We start from the raw sequence: 14,978 nt of genomic DNA, 5'->3' as shown, positions 1-14,978 counted from the left end.
TTATTGTCTTCATTCAATCTCATAATCACAGTGCCCTTAATAATCTTTTCCCCAAAAATCAGTGTCTTGTTGTCTCTTGTACCAAGAAACATCAGTGTCATTTCCAGGCTAATTTTATGTTTTTAGAATACATATAAGGCTGGAGTTGAAACCGTGAATACATGGCATTTTTACATCATTTTGTTGGGCACTGCAGAACGGGGACACAAAGGCCATGTCTCAAACTATAAGGTTTTATGTAATTTTGTATGTCGGTTTCAAACACAAAGACTGTCTTAAAGTTTCAGACTGTAACCCTACCTTTTTTTAGGGTGCTACTGGACCTTCAAGCTCCACCCATCATCTCTGCAGTGAGCGAGAGCAGCTGCTTGACTGATCTTACAGTGGCGTCTTGTCTCCTGTAGATGGCGGTCTACAACCAGATAACCCTTCCGGTGAAGCAAGACTAGCAAGTTTTATTGAGTAAACGAAACTGTCCTTTTGACAAGAAAAACGAAACCCAGTTTACATCTACACTTGCACGATGTGCTCTTCATTTAGAAGTAGTTGTAACTTCATTTTGCATCCATTAAAGAGAAACGTTTATACTAACTTAATATTTGCATTGAAAAGAAGAAATGTAAAGTAGTTGACAATCGAGTGTTTTCTTTGTGTGATTTTAAAGAGAGAGAGACAGCATCCGTTTAGGGTAGGCTAGATACAGCTTGATTTAAAGCAGTAGCAAAGTGTTATGTGTATTTAGATGTCAATTTAATACATGCAATAGCCTTGTTTGTGATTATCATACAAATAATAATTATTACAATTTCATATTCATCTTTTATCATTTTCATATTTTTAAATTTTTTTTCATGACTTTCTTTATAGCTGTGCAGGACATTTCTCATGGACCATCAACAACGACGACCTCAAAGGATCTCATCTTTCTACACAATACTACTGGTGGTTTCTATAATTGTTGCAGCTATTGCAATAGGGATTCAGGTATGCTTAAATGTAGCATATATTTTGTCCTTTTTTTTTTTACTCTGAGCTGATTATCTTTTTTAACAAGCATTACAAGTTGGCAAATGTCATAAAATGTATATAAATCACTTCTAGATTTTCAAGCAACAAAAACTGGATTTTGATGCTATAGGTAAGGTAGGCTTATATTTTTCTTTTTGATATACATAAATATATGACAGTGTAGTTCATTGTTGTTTTACATAAATGTTTGTAAATTAAAATAAATGAGTTTAAAAAAATGCTATCACTCTTGTTAATGTACAGAGTATCAGACAGGAGATCCACTTCGCATTCTTCTGGTTGGAAAAACCGGAGTGGGGAAAAGTGCAACAGGCAACACTATCCTGGGACAAAAGCTTTTTGAATCAGAGATATCATCCTCCTCTGTGACTGGACATTGTGAAAAGTTTCATGCTTTAATAAATGGCAGAAAAGTGTCTGTCATTGACTCTCCGGGTCTGTTTGACACCAGCCTAACTACAGAAGAAGTCATTGACAGAATTAAACGCTGTATTCCACTCTCTTCTCCTGGTCCACATGTCTTCTTAGTTGTGATTCAGCTGGGCAGATTCACAGATGAAGAGGCAGAAGCTGTTAGAATCATTCAAGCAGTTTTTGGTGAGGAATCCTCCACATACACCATGGCACTGTTCACTCATGGAGATCGATTGGAGGACAAGAACATTCACACATTTGTGCGGGACAATCCAAAACTGCTCAGTTTCATCAGAATTTGCAGTGGAAGATACCACGTGTTCAACAATAAAGAACAGAATCCTGAACAGGTCATTCAGTTGCTCGACCAGATTGATAAAATGGTCACTGGAAATGGTGGGCAACATTACACCAGTGAGATGCTTGAAAGAGCCGAGAGAGCGATTGAGGAAGAGAAACGACGTATCCTGAAGGAGAGAGAGGAGCAGAGACAGAGGGAGATAGAAGCTCTGAGGGCTGAACTTGAGGACGGGGCCTATGAAAAAGCATTAAAAAAGTTAAACAATGAATATGACTAGATGGCAAGATGCCAAGCTGAAATAGGCCTTCCATTCCATCCAAGTGGTTAGTACTTTGATTAAAGCAATAAGCAAATTCTTCTTTTGATCATCTTCTGATGTGATCCACATGAAAAATGTTGCTACTGAAAAACTTAAGTACAGAAGGTATTTTTAAAGTTTGCACATTTATTAATAGATAGAACTAAAGAATGTGTTTACACTACATTCTAGTAAATGTGATATACAGAATGAAAGTTTAATATTAAATGTTTGATGAATGTGTCTGTCTGTATTATAAATTGTTCATAAATTAAGCAGATGTGTTCTGTATATAGCTATATGAGATTGTGTACCTCTTTTTGTATGTGAGAAAAATATGCATCATGAGATCCTTTATCCTCTTTGTGTGTATATCCCTCTCTCTATATACCTGTTTTTATATATATATATATTTGCTATGTTTTGCCATTGCTGTATAATGTTGTACAAAGAATGTTTAAACTATAGGCTATCACGGGCTGGTTGCAGCAAAGGTGAAAAAAGGAGCAGGATCTGTACAGCAGACTTTATTAATAACTAAATCAAAATAACAAAACTTATCTGGTTTCTCAGGACTTCAAAAACATGAACAGAACCACCAGGCAACATTAACAATAACAGACAACTAAACAGAACCAAACACAGGGCTTAAATACACTTCGCAAACAAAGGGGCTGATTAAGTAGACACCTGAACAGAATACGAAACACAGTTCAAAGTTTTATGACAGTTACAGTTTACGTTAATCAGTTTCTTGTGGATTATTAGGGTGTTGGTCTTGTGAATAAATGCTTTATATTTGGTGTTATATCGCTAGTAAACATACAGTAGGACTAGATTGTTTGTGGAATGTGCTTTACTGAATATCTCTATTAGCTGAGTGAGTTGAGTGCTGTTTGGAATGTGTACCCCACTCTTCTCATAGTGGATCCTACACCTGCGAGATCAAAGGCGGATATCGTGGGATACACGCTCGTGCACAGTGTTGCTAATAAACTGAATGTAATTTAAGTTCTGTTGCTTTTATATGAAAATAAGTACTTGTTATTTAATCCCATTCCAAATACGTGTTTATCAATCCTTTTTACTTTAATACAGACATAGCCTATGTTTATATAATATATAAGTAGTTGATACCACGGAACACCTGTCAAAAATGATTGATTGACAGGTGCCCCGCCCCTTCCGGTGACAGGTACCCGCCCCTTTTGGCATAGGATCAAAGGGATTATCAGAGAACAAAGGGAGATCAAAGGGCTTTTGAAGTCTTTTTGACAGTTAGTTTTGACCCGGTTAGCCCTTGATCATGTTTTTGACAGCTAGTTTTGACTTTTGATTGACAGGTTGTCCCCTCCTAGCCCTTGATCATGTAGTTATTGACAGTTAGTTTCGGGTTTTGATGCCTTTTGAAGCCTTTTGATGCCTTTTGATATTGACAGAATGTGTTATAACAATATGTCATGGTATCTGACAGCTAGTTTGAAACCGTTTGATGCCTTTTGATATTGACAGAAAGTGTTAATCGTTTGAAGATGCTGTTATAATAATAATATGACAGTTAGTGTGTGTTTTTGAAGTTGGTATCACACACGATCCTCCCTACATATTCCTGAGCGCATCCGGGCTGTACTGTGAAACTGATAAGGATAAACTGTGGAAGTTTATCTCACACACAAATGTTGAAAAACCATTCATTTCTTTTAAAAGAATATAAATGTTTATAAAGATCTTACTAAAACCTCACTCAAAAAGTTTAAATAAAATGGAGTCACAAAAGATCAGAGTGTTTACTGAAGCGCCTCTCCAGCACAGCCCCGGCCTCCGCATTCTGACATCCCCCTCCTTCTACTTATTTTCCTCACTGTAGCTCATCTTTCTCTGCATCAGACTGCCATGTTTTTTTATAATTCACACCAGCATACAGCTGGTAGACCACAAATTTAGAGACTTGTGTGACATAAAAATAGAAGAATTTAATAAAGCTAAATTATACTCAGGGAAATCTCCAGGCCCTGATGGCCTCATTTCTGAATTTTATAAAAAAATGTATTGAAGATTTCAGGGAGTTAATGTTTCAAGCCTTTCTTGAATGAGTTCAGAAAAAAAATCACTAACTTCGACTATATGAAGCAAGGACTGATTACTCTTATACCCAAGCTAGGTCAAGACGCTCAACAAAGACAACCTTCGCCCCATCACTCTACTTAATTGCGATTATAGATTTTAGTTCAAATACTTGCGGAATGTTTAGATCAAATAGGCTAATTAGTGAATCACAACCTGGTTTCATGAAAGGCAGAACAATTTATAATAATATCAGACTAGTTCTTTTACATTCTCATAAATGGATTGAGGATGATGCTATAATCTATTCTTGGACTTTATGAAAGCGTTTGACAAAATTGAACACAATTTCATATACAGCTCTTTTGAAAAATATGGTTTTGGTAATAACTTATTCTCTTATAAAAAATATAAAGATATGAATAGCTCAATATTACTCTTATGGGACATCCCAGAGATTTCATATTTCACAAGGAATTTGGCAAGGCTGTCCCATTTCCCCTTTCCTATTCATCTTGGCTGACATTTTATATTTAGAGACAATAGCTTGATAAGCTCAATGTGTTTGGATTGGAAGACAAATTGGTATTAGTCAATTGGCCGATGACACAAACCTCTTATTAAAGGGCAGACATCAAATTGATTCAATTAATTAATTTCTTCTCCAAAGCATCCGGCTTACATTTAAATATAAACGAATTGTGAAATGGACTCTTTATGTAATATCCTGATTAAAACATCTGTAAAATACTTAGTGACAACTATTACCAAAGACAACAATCATAGTAACATTCTGATTTCAGGGTGTAACTGAAGCTCCACCCATCATCTCTGCAGTGAGCGAGAGAGCAGCTGCTTGACTGATCTTACAGTGGCGTCTTGTCTCCTGTAGATGGTGGTCTACACTAAACCTTCCGGTGAAGCAAGAGCAAGTTTTGAATAAACGAAACTGTCCTTTTGACAGGAAAGAAAAACGAAACCCATCTACCATCACGATGTGCTCTACATTTAAAAGTAAGTAACTTAATTTTTGCGTCCATTAAAGAGAAAGTTTTACACTAACTTAATATTAGAAAATGAATAAAAAGAAATCAGCTGATTAAAGTTGTTTAATGAGAATCAAGTGTTTTGCGTGATTTTAAAGAGATAGAGGCATGTGTTCGAAATCGTCCACCCTTCTCCACTATTACCTAAATTAGTCCACTTCATATGGAAAAACAAGCCTCATAAATATAATTTGTTTATGTAATTCATATCAAGGAGGTTTGAATGTGCTTGTTATGTGCTTGTTTTGTTACTTCTAATACAATTTTCAAGTTGCAGTTTTGTACAATAAATACATGTTTAATAAAAGTTTGTTGCATTGCTCAATTCTTCCTGTCTGACACTGAAATATGGAGAGATTGAATAGCATCTGTAACACCTGCACACTGAATCAATGTAGGCCTATGTTCTACACATAAACAAACAAAACTCAATAACTGTTATTTGATAAACATGACTAAATAAATAAATAGTACAATAATATTACTGTATAAATAAATAATACTATAATATTATAGTAAAACAGTTAATATTTTCAGAATTCTATGCTCATTGAGACAAAAAGCTAAAGTTAATTAGTGAAATTTAAGGTATTTTTTAACATGTTGCAACCGTCCCTGATTTTGTTGTTACTGTCCCCTGGGGTCAACAACATCTGCTTCTTCCATTCAAATACATACTGAGAACGAGCTGTCATATGTAATCATCTTTAAATGGTATGGGTAATTAGCAGACAGATTTAAGACAAGTTTAATATATACAAATTTGGTTGGTCTAGTCCAAATAGTCTCTTTTTCGAAAATGTATGTTTTGTTTGAAATAAACATAAAACATTTTTTTTTTTTAAACTTGCAATGGGTTTAAATGGAACACCATAAGCCATTGATCACTTGGAATCTGCTATGGAGCCGATTTATTTATTATTACATATTTATGAATCCCCCAGTTTCACAGACAAGGCTTAAACCTAGTCCCAGACTAAAATACATGTTTAAGCTGTTTTAACTAAAAGCAGCTTGCACTGGTGTATCTTAAAATATGTCAGTGCCATTGTTTTGTCTCAAGATGCACACCAGTAATGTTTTTTTTTTTTTCTAAGGCATGTTCATAAAAGCTACTTAAATGCCCTAATTGAACTAGGGCCTAATCCTGGCTCAATCTAAGCCCTGTTTATGAAACCAGGCCATAGTTTTTTTGTTTTGTTTTGTTTTACACACTATTCTATAGGCCTGTATGTATGCTTGGGCTGTAACATTTTTTTTTTATATGAACAAATATTAAATATTAATATATTTATAGGCTATATTTATATTAAATATAAAATATATAAAAAACAAAAACAAAAATGACAAAACAGTAAATTATAACTGTGTTAAAAACAGCCAGCTTAATGTAGCTACAAGTATTAAATGCGGTTAAATGTCAAAATAACTCTAATATCATATGGTGCGTTCAAGTCATGTCAAAAAGATCGTTGTAACGAGGTTAGATGATGTAGGAAGGAGGCGGGAACCGGTGAACATTCAACAAACTTTAATAATAAAATAAACACATACAAAATGAAAGTAAAATAAAAAATAAAACAAACATCAAATAAAACAATCCAGGCCTGGCCTATCTCGTTCTTCACTGTCGTTGCTCCTCCTTTTTTGCTTTCACTCCTCCGCGAGAGATATGAGACCGGTGCATCGCTCTCTCACGGCGCTCGGCCTCGGCCTCGTCCTGCTTGCCATAATCATATGAGTTGAACACACGTGAACGCCACCACAAAGTCGTAAATACATGTGGGAAGCTCTGGATTTTCTTTATACCCTGATCTTTACGAGTTGGGGGCGTGTCAGTGTGAAACATGGGCGGAATACCACAATATTTATAGGTATTTAGCAGTCACATTGTCAGGCTTTTTATTACAACAAAATAAGATAATTCCCTGCACAAAAAGACATTGTAATATAAAGTAACAATATAATGTGTAACAATAAAGTTTAAAGTGGCTTTGTAAATTAATAAAAAAAACGTTAAAGCAAAAAACACCTGATGCACATTCTTTATTTTTCATTTACTAGAAGTAGAGTTTAAAAACCTTGTAATTAAGAGAAGGTACACCACCATCTTGCTCCAACGAAAGTGACTTGAACGCACGTGACGTTGTAAACACGACTTCTCAACTTGTAAATACGAACTCAGGAGGACTTGAACGCACCAATACTCTAGCGTGTGTGGCGGGAAATTAAGCATGACCTGCTGTGACGTCACAATCATGGTGCATTGTGGTCTATGGATCTGCCTGAAGTGTACATGTTGAGTAGTCTTGCTCCCTCGGTTAAAATTGAGGGGTCGAGGGTCTGTCCAAATAAACTTCCCTTGTCCACTTGATGAAGTTGAACTCACTTCAAAATGGCGGTGGGGATTCCCCCGAGGGGAAGTGCTTAGGGAAGTTTGCGAGTGTAGGCTACGTCTAAAAGTGGAGTTAAGGCCAATTTTTAATGCTCTTCCCTCACTAACTTCCCTCCGTCTCATTCACTCAGATGTATGTCATTGCTTACATTGCACAAGTGCCCACTACTGGCGGAACCCTTGAAATGTGTTCCAATGTAACAAACTATGCCCTTGATCACTTGGAATCTGCAATGGAGCTGATTAATTATGTATCGTTTTTTTTTCCTTATTAATTTGTTTTACGCACCATTCTATAGGCCTGTATGTATGTTTGGGCTGTTAAAAAATTAAATATAAACAAATATTAATTATGCATATATTAATATATTTACACTGAACAAAATTAGAAACGCAACACTTTTGTTTTTAACCCCATTTTTCATGAGCTGAACTCAAAGATCTAAGACTATTTCTATGTACATAAAAGGCCTATTTCTCTCAAATAGCGTTCACAAATCTGTCTAAATCTGTGTTAGTGAGCACTTCTCCTTTGCTGAGATAATCCATCCACCTCACAGGTGTGGCATATCAAGATGATTAGACAGCATGCTTATTGCACAGGTGTGCCTTAGGCTGGCCACAATAAAAGGCCACTCTAAAATGTGCAGTTTTACTGTATTGGGGGGTCCGAGGGGGTCTGAAAACCAGTCAGTATCTGGTGTGACCACCATTTGCCTCACGCAGTGCAACACAATATAAATATTAAATTTATTAAATATAAAATAGCCTATTAAAAAACTCAAGCGAAAATGAAAACAAATACAATAAACTACAAATACAATAAACTATAACTGTTTAAAAGCAGTCAGCTTAGCCACAAGTATTAAATGCGGTTAAATTAGGGTGACCAGACACCCGAAATCTAAGCTGTTGTCCCGAAACCCGAATCCGGCCCTAATTGTCCCAAAAATTATACTAAAGCAAAATCTTGAGTAGTTATTGTCTGATAAAACATTAAAAACTGTTTGTGGAGGTTGAGTCATCCTGCAGCCAGCCCCCGCCGGCTGCTCATTGGCTGCAGCATCTTTTTTTCCTTTTTTGAAGTTCTACAAAGATACCGTAGATGCGAATTTATATGCATTGATAAGCGAGCGCAAGTTGCCGCAGCCGCGAGTACAGTGAATGTGCAGGCAGCCAGTCGTTAAGGAGTGATTGATTGGTTGCGGCACTGTGTGCCAAAAAATACTTCGGCCTAATGTGTGATGTCGGGTTACACAAATCAAATCATCCACACAATTATTTAGTTTTCTTATTTAATGACCGACAATTTAGTTGTAATAATAATTTTGGCATAAGGCTTATTAGCGTTAGGCTATAGCCTGAAAGGTCTGATTTACGCACTGTTACAACAGTCATTGTTTTTTTTGTTTTTCATAATGACATTTAAGTTCATGATTTTAATGTTGTTGTTTTTGTGGCAGACTAAAGACTAATGACAGACTGTTGATCTTTGAATAAAAATATGTTTGTAATATTCAGGTTTGAAATTCATTATCTTTTATTATAGGCTGTGTAGTCTAATATCATAGTAGGCCTTCACGCCTTAATTCACGCTAGGTGCGTTCACGCCATGTTGAAAATAACCGTAATTTCGAGGTTTCAACTTGTACAAAGCACTCACGTCTTTGTGAAGCTCGTAATTATAGCTTGTAAGATGGGACTTTTCTAAGAGCTCTTACCACGTGACTGCTGTACCACCTGATAGCTGCAGATTCATTTAGGCATTGATAGTGTCACTGTCACCATAGAAATGCATTATTACGCATTAACAGCTCGGAATAGAATATAAAATAAGGTCTGTGCTCAAGATACTTTCACATTTTATTCTACGACATAAAATACATCAGTATTACCCCAGTCGTGAATTTTTAAGATGTTACATGTCTTGAAAAAGGTGGTTGCTAACAAGTGGTTAAATGGGACTACAGAGTCTGTCTAGATTAAACGTCATCAGCCAAACAGGTAAACTCAGCCTGCTTTTACAGCCTCGTTATGCTTAGAATTTTGCTCTTATAAACTATTCTAACTCAAACGTTCTGGGAAATTCTGAAAGAGATGTCCCTCGGAAGCTTAGTGATGGTGACGTTGAAGTCTTAGGACTGTGGTGTAGTTTGTTTTTAGCCTACCTTTAGCTTTTTATATTTGGCAACTGTATTTAGGCTTCAAAATTCATAAAATATGTGTTCATCTTTGAAAATTATCTTGATGGACAAAATGTGTAAGTTACATAAACCTTTGATGATCACAGTGCTTGTTTTTTGTTTTGCGACATTGTTAATTGTTATTAAGCAATAAGGAATAATGTATATATATTTTTTAATTAGCCTACAAGCATGTCATGTCATAATTCTTAAACAGAATTATGCTTTTAACATATTTGTTATTGAAGTTTTTTATCGAAAAATATTGATGGGGAAAAAACTTTATCTCTAATAATTTCGGATAGCTGTATGCTATGCTACTATCTAAGCTAACTAAAAAAACACTAAGAACAAGAAATGTTTAATTTCACAATATATAGCTTCGGTTAAATACTAGTATATGAAACATATAAGTTAAAAGATATTAATGGTCGTTATAGCGTAGTTCAAACGACTTATATAATAAAGTGATATCTGCCACGACTTGACATCATGTAACCACAACATAAGGATGTCGTTACCTCGACAAAATGATCTCGTAGGCACGACAAAACTAAATGAACTAAATCTTTTAAAAACTAAATGTCCCCTCCCAGTCACTGTAGAATAGCCTTGTTAATGATTATCATACATATAATAATGATAAAATATCATATTCATATTTTATAATTTTCACATTTTGTATGTACAGTAAGAACAACAGCTTTTTCATAACTTTCTTTATAGCCGTGCAGGACATTTCTCGTGGACCATCAACAACGACGACCTCAAAGTCTTGGATCTCATCTTTCTCCAAACCACTGGTGGTTTCTATGATTGTTGGAGTTATTGCTATTGCACTGGGGATTCCGGTATGATTAAATGTATATTTTGATTATCTTTTTAACATGTATAAGCAGTGTTGGGGGTAGTAACGCATTACAAGTAACATGAGTTAAGTAATCAGATATTTTTTTTCAAGTAATAAATAGAGTAACGCATTACTTTTAAATTTACAATAAAATATCTTGAGTTACTTCAAATAAGTAACGTAATTTACTTTGTTTTCCTATTTATTGACTGACACCTCTCCTGTCCCCATGTTGAGAGAAGCAGGAGTGAGTTGAAAGGCTCTTTTGGGCTGCGCTCTCGACTGTACTGGCGTTAATTTGCATTTCCTTGCCTGAGACTTATGGTGTGAAAGTGTCTTTACATTTGCCAAAATAGAACTTTATTTGATTTTTTGTTATTAAAAAAACAAACAAGCAAACCCAGGGAGCCCAGGGAGAACAAGTAACACAAAAGTAACATACTGCATTCTACTCAATCTTTTTTAGGGAGTAATGCAATATTGTAACACATTAATTTTTGTAGTAACTTTCCCCAACACTGTGTACAAATGGCCAAATGTCATAAATGTATAATATTATATACATCCCTTCTAGATCTTCAAGCAACAAAAACAAGATTTTGATGATATAGGTAAGGTATTTATTATCTTTTTGATATATATAAATATATTTCAACATAAGCCCTCTCAGGATGATGAATAGTATTAAAAAGGTTTAATATAGGCCTAGGTGTATTTCATTGTTCTTTTAAATAAATGTTTGTAAATTTTATATATATTAGCAAGAGTTTGAAAAAAGATATTATTCTTGTAAATGTACAGAGTATCAGACAGGTGAACCACTTCGGATCCTTCTGGTGGGAAAAACAGGAGTGGGGAAAAGTGCAACAGGCAACACTATCCTGGGACAAAAGCTTTTTAAATCTGAGATATCATCATCCTCTGTGACTGGACATTGTGATAAGTATCATACAACTATAAATGGCAGAGAAGTATCTGTCATTGACTCTCCGGGTCTGTTTGACACCAAATTATCTACAGCTGAGGTGGTCAACAGAATTAAACTCTGTATTCCACTCTCTGCTCCTGGTCCACATGTCTTCTTAGTTGTGATTCAGCTGGGCAGATTCACAGATGAAGAGGCAAAAGCTGTTAAAATCATTCAAGCAGTTTTTGGTGAGGAAGCCTCTACATACACCATGGCACTGTTCACTCATGGAGATCGATTGGAGGACAAGAACATTCACACATTTGTGCGGGACAGCCCAGAACTGCTCAGATTCATCAGAACTTGCAGTGGAAGATACCACGTGTTCAACAATAAAGAACAGAATCCTGAACAGGTCATTCAGTTGCTCGACCAGATTGATAAAATGGTCACTGGAAATGGTGGGCAACATTACACCAGTGAGATGCTTGAAAGGGTAGAGAGAGCGATTGAGAAAGAGAAACAACGTATCCTGAAGGAGAGCGAGGAGCAGAGACTGAGGGAGATAGAAGCTCTGAGAGCTAAACTTGAGGACGAGGCCTATGAAAAAGCATTAAAAAAGTTAAACAGAGAATATGAGCTGCGTGCAAGATACCAAGCTGAGATAGACCTTCCATTCATAATCAATGTGGTTACTTCTTTGATTAAATCATTAAGCAAGTTCTTCTTTTGATCCCCTTTCGAAATGACCAACACGGAAAAATGACCACCTGTTGCTACTTTAATAGTAGGCATTTAAAACCTCACCATTTAAAGTTTGTATTTAAAGTTAAATTTACAAAGTTATTAATAAATAGAACTAAAGCACATGATAATATGAAAGGATGGAAATATGAAGTTGAATGTGAAATGTTTGATAAATATGTCTCTGTTATAAACTTGCTTATAAATGAAGCATATGTGTTGCATATAAATTGTGGCTTCTTGAGATCTCTCTTCTGTTTTCGTATGTGAGAAAGATGCATTGTGAGATTGTTTATCCACTGCATATTTATACAGTATAAACCTCTCAAACTTATGTTTAGCTATTGCTGTATGATATTGTTATGCAAAGAATGTTTCCCTTCAAGAAATATTAATCATAATTTGACAAAAATTCAGTGGCATTAAACATAACATTTCTCAAGAGCAATTTTTGAAGGGGACACAAATAATACAGCCAAAATTGTACTTGTAAGGATATGTGTGGCGTTTTGGTGCATTGAAAAATTATCGTATGTCCTTTTTTCTTTTCTCTGTCATTTTATTTGACCAACTACACAAAGCAATAGTTGTTTAAATATGAGTTATCATAGGTTTACCACGCGGTAATATTATATTTATTAAATTATCTTGCTTCTTCCACATAGTATTTTAGGTTCCGTCTGGGACAGAGGATGTCTCTTACTTAGATATTCTTACTTAGATATACAACCCCACTGATCTGCAGCCAGACTGACACTTAACATCATAGTGAGAAAAACCCAGCACAGTGGTAGATCTACAATATTACAAAGGCTTATCACCATGTTAGTTGTAGTGGGTGACTTGTTTGGTAACAAGCTACCAAACAATAATCGCTAAAATATCGGACTCATGGAAAAATACATCGGTTATCATATTTTTTTTGTTATGACTCATTTATTAATAACTCAGCATCATCTGTATTAAAGAAAAAAGAATCACTTCATCTGCTGTTTAAAGTGAATAAAATAGCCTTAAAGGCCCACTGAAGCTAAGGTGGGACATATTGAATGGCCCCTCCCCCTTTTCAAATATCCAATAGCATTTAGTTTACCTCACAGACTGCAATTCGTACTTGACAGCACCTTGGAAGATAAGTTGGATTCAATAGTAGAGGTGTGAATAAATTCTAGCCATTTCATTCTTAACCAACGTACAGTTGGAAACGGAATAAAACTTGAGCGTTTGAGCAACCGAACACTCATCTCCAACTCATATTGCTTCCTGATGTGTCAAGGTGGCTTTGGCCAGGTGATATTTATAGCATAGGGAGCAGGATTTTAGAGAGCATTTGATTGGACAGAAGCATAAAAATCATTTTAGCAGAAGTGAGAGACTGTTGGTTTTGAATGCTTATAACTTTTTGTCATTGTTTTGGAACACACCAGCTTATTCATAACCTCAAGGCTAACATATTCATACTAAAACCTAAAAACCTTATTTATTTTTTTTGATTTAACCTTTATCAGCCTACTTACTGGAGTTCCACAACTGCTGAAGAACTTAATTCTCTCCCATCAGACTTGTGTTGGTGAGGTGCGCGGTGGACCAAACCACTGTGAGGCAAGAGAGGGAGGACTCTAAACTTAATTCTAAACCTAAAAAGCATTTTTTGCCTTATTTGCGTTTGTAAAATTTAACGACTAAGACAATTTAAGTATATCATTATATTGTTTACAATATACAATGTGTTTTTTTAATTATATTTTCCTGTGATTTACAACTATGAAGGAAAGCTAAAGTCTGAAGAATGTAAAGAGAGGGCAAATCTGATTTTTGCATGATATTTTAATATCTGTATTAAATTTACGGCTATTTTCCAAAAAAAAAAAAAAATTTAATTACTTTTCTTCAGTTGTGTGGGTAATGAAGCAAACACATTTACCAAGTTAGTGGATCATTATTTGAAAAGAGGGCTGGCAACCTATGTAAACAAAACTCTCCCTAATGAAAAGTGCAAATAGTGATATATGCTATTTACTCTAGCAGGTAAATAGCATAGCAGGCTAGCAGGTGTGGCAGGCTAGCAGGTGTGGTGGGTACAGAAATAAGTTTGAACCAAGCAGAGTGTAACATAAATAAGCTTCAACAAAGTAGTGTATTAAATTAATGTGACAAAAAAAAAAATTAGTGTATTTGAATGCATTGAATGTACTTTATAGTATGCATTACTCTTCCTATTGTATGATGATCGATTTTTTTCTGGCCAAGTTTATTGGAGCAGCTGATCACTCGATTGCTTTTCCCTTTTTTCCCTGATCGTTCACCTGAAGTGGAAGGGGTGCACTACACAGATGTGGCAGCTTTGACTAAAGGTACACTAAAAATTTAGGAAAGTTACCGACTACGCCACCCCGGGGCCTCTTTTCCAGGGAAATGCCCTTTAACCAAAAGCAAGGCTCAGAGGTTTGTTATATCGGAGTCAGGTTTCAGACATGGGTTGAGTATAAAATAGAAAACTTTATTTTCTCATTGATAGAAAAATATTAAGTTTTATTTAACACGACAACAATAAATCAAAGATAATCTAAACACAAAATGACACACGGACGCTCACTTCAGAATGGGGCGCTGGCTCTCCTTAGCAGAAATGATATAGCAATCATACGTGCACACTCACTGTGAGCACAGCATTCAGGCAAAAGAACCCACCACCACAATCGGGAAGAGACGCTTATTTTCTGCAACTGACTGCCCCAATTCTGAAG

At 35.5% G+C, this 14,978-nt stretch overlaps 2 protein-coding genes across 5 annotated transcripts; both read left to right on the top strand.

Moving 5' to 3' along the window:
• Window positions 1-300: 300 nt before the first annotated feature.
• On the top strand, window positions 301-2,404 carry LOC311073115 (GTPase IMAP family member 4-like). Of its 4 annotated transcripts, none has more exons than XM_084098564.1 (4): window positions 301-434; window positions 868-984; window positions 1,102-1,138; window positions 1,273-2,404. In XM_084098564.1, the coding sequence occupies exons 1-4, from the start codon at window positions 405-407 to the stop codon at window positions 2,019-2,021; spliced, it is 933 nt and encodes a 310-aa protein (XP_083954690.1). In that variant the 5' UTR covers window positions 301-404; the 3' UTR covers window positions 2,022-2,404. The 4 variants fall into 4 exon arrangements, with proteins under 4 accessions (XP_083954690.1, XP_083954691.1, XP_083954693.1 ...); XM_084098565.1 differs by having other exon boundaries at window positions 410-688; XM_084098567.1 differs by lacking the exon at window positions 301-434 and adding an exon at window positions 440-462.
• A 2,578-nt stretch (window positions 2,405-4,982) lies between these two features.
• Window positions 4,983-12,461, top strand: LOC311073104 (GTPase IMAP family member 7-like). Its single transcript, XM_084098553.1, has 4 exons — window positions 4,983-5,120; window positions 10,457-10,581; window positions 11,155-11,191; window positions 11,382-12,461. Exons 1-4 carry the CDS (start codon window positions 5,102-5,104, stop codon window positions 12,218-12,220), a joined length of 1,020 nt encoding a protein of 339 aa, XP_083954679.1. The 5' UTR covers window positions 4,983-5,101; the 3' UTR covers window positions 12,221-12,461.
• Window positions 12,462-14,978: the final 2,517 nt, after the last annotated feature.

Source organism: Abramis brama (genome assembly GCF_963993115.1).
Source record: "Abramis brama genome assembly, chromosome: 2".
Classification (NCBI taxonomy): Eukaryota; Metazoa; Chordata; class Actinopteri; order Cypriniformes; family Leuciscidae; genus Abramis; species Abramis brama.
The sequence above is the reverse complement of the archived record's forward strand: the minus strand, read 5'-3'. Positions and strand labels throughout refer to the sequence as shown.

Excerpts from the sequence above, each read along its gene's own strand:
- LOC311073115 (XM_084098564.1), top strand. The coding sequence starts at position 405 with ATGGCGGTCTACAACCAGATAACCCTTCCG. Across the intron at positions 435-867 it reads ACAACCAGATAACCCTTCCG|CTGTGCAGGACATTTCTCAT; the intron begins GTGAAGCAAGAC and ends CTTTCTTTATAG. Across the intron at positions 1,139-1,272 it reads ACTGGATTTTGATGCTATAG|AGTATCAGACAGGAGATCCA; the intron begins GTAAGGTAGGCT and ends GTTAATGTACAG.
- LOC311073104 (XM_084098553.1), top strand. Across the intron at positions 10,582-11,154 it reads CTATTGCACTGGGGATTCCG|ATCTTCAAGCAACAAAAACA; the intron begins GTATGATTAAAT and ends CATCCCTTCTAG. Across the intron at positions 11,192-11,381 it reads ACAAGATTTTGATGATATAG|AGTATCAGACAGGTGAACCA; the intron begins GTAAGGTATTTA and ends GTAAATGTACAG.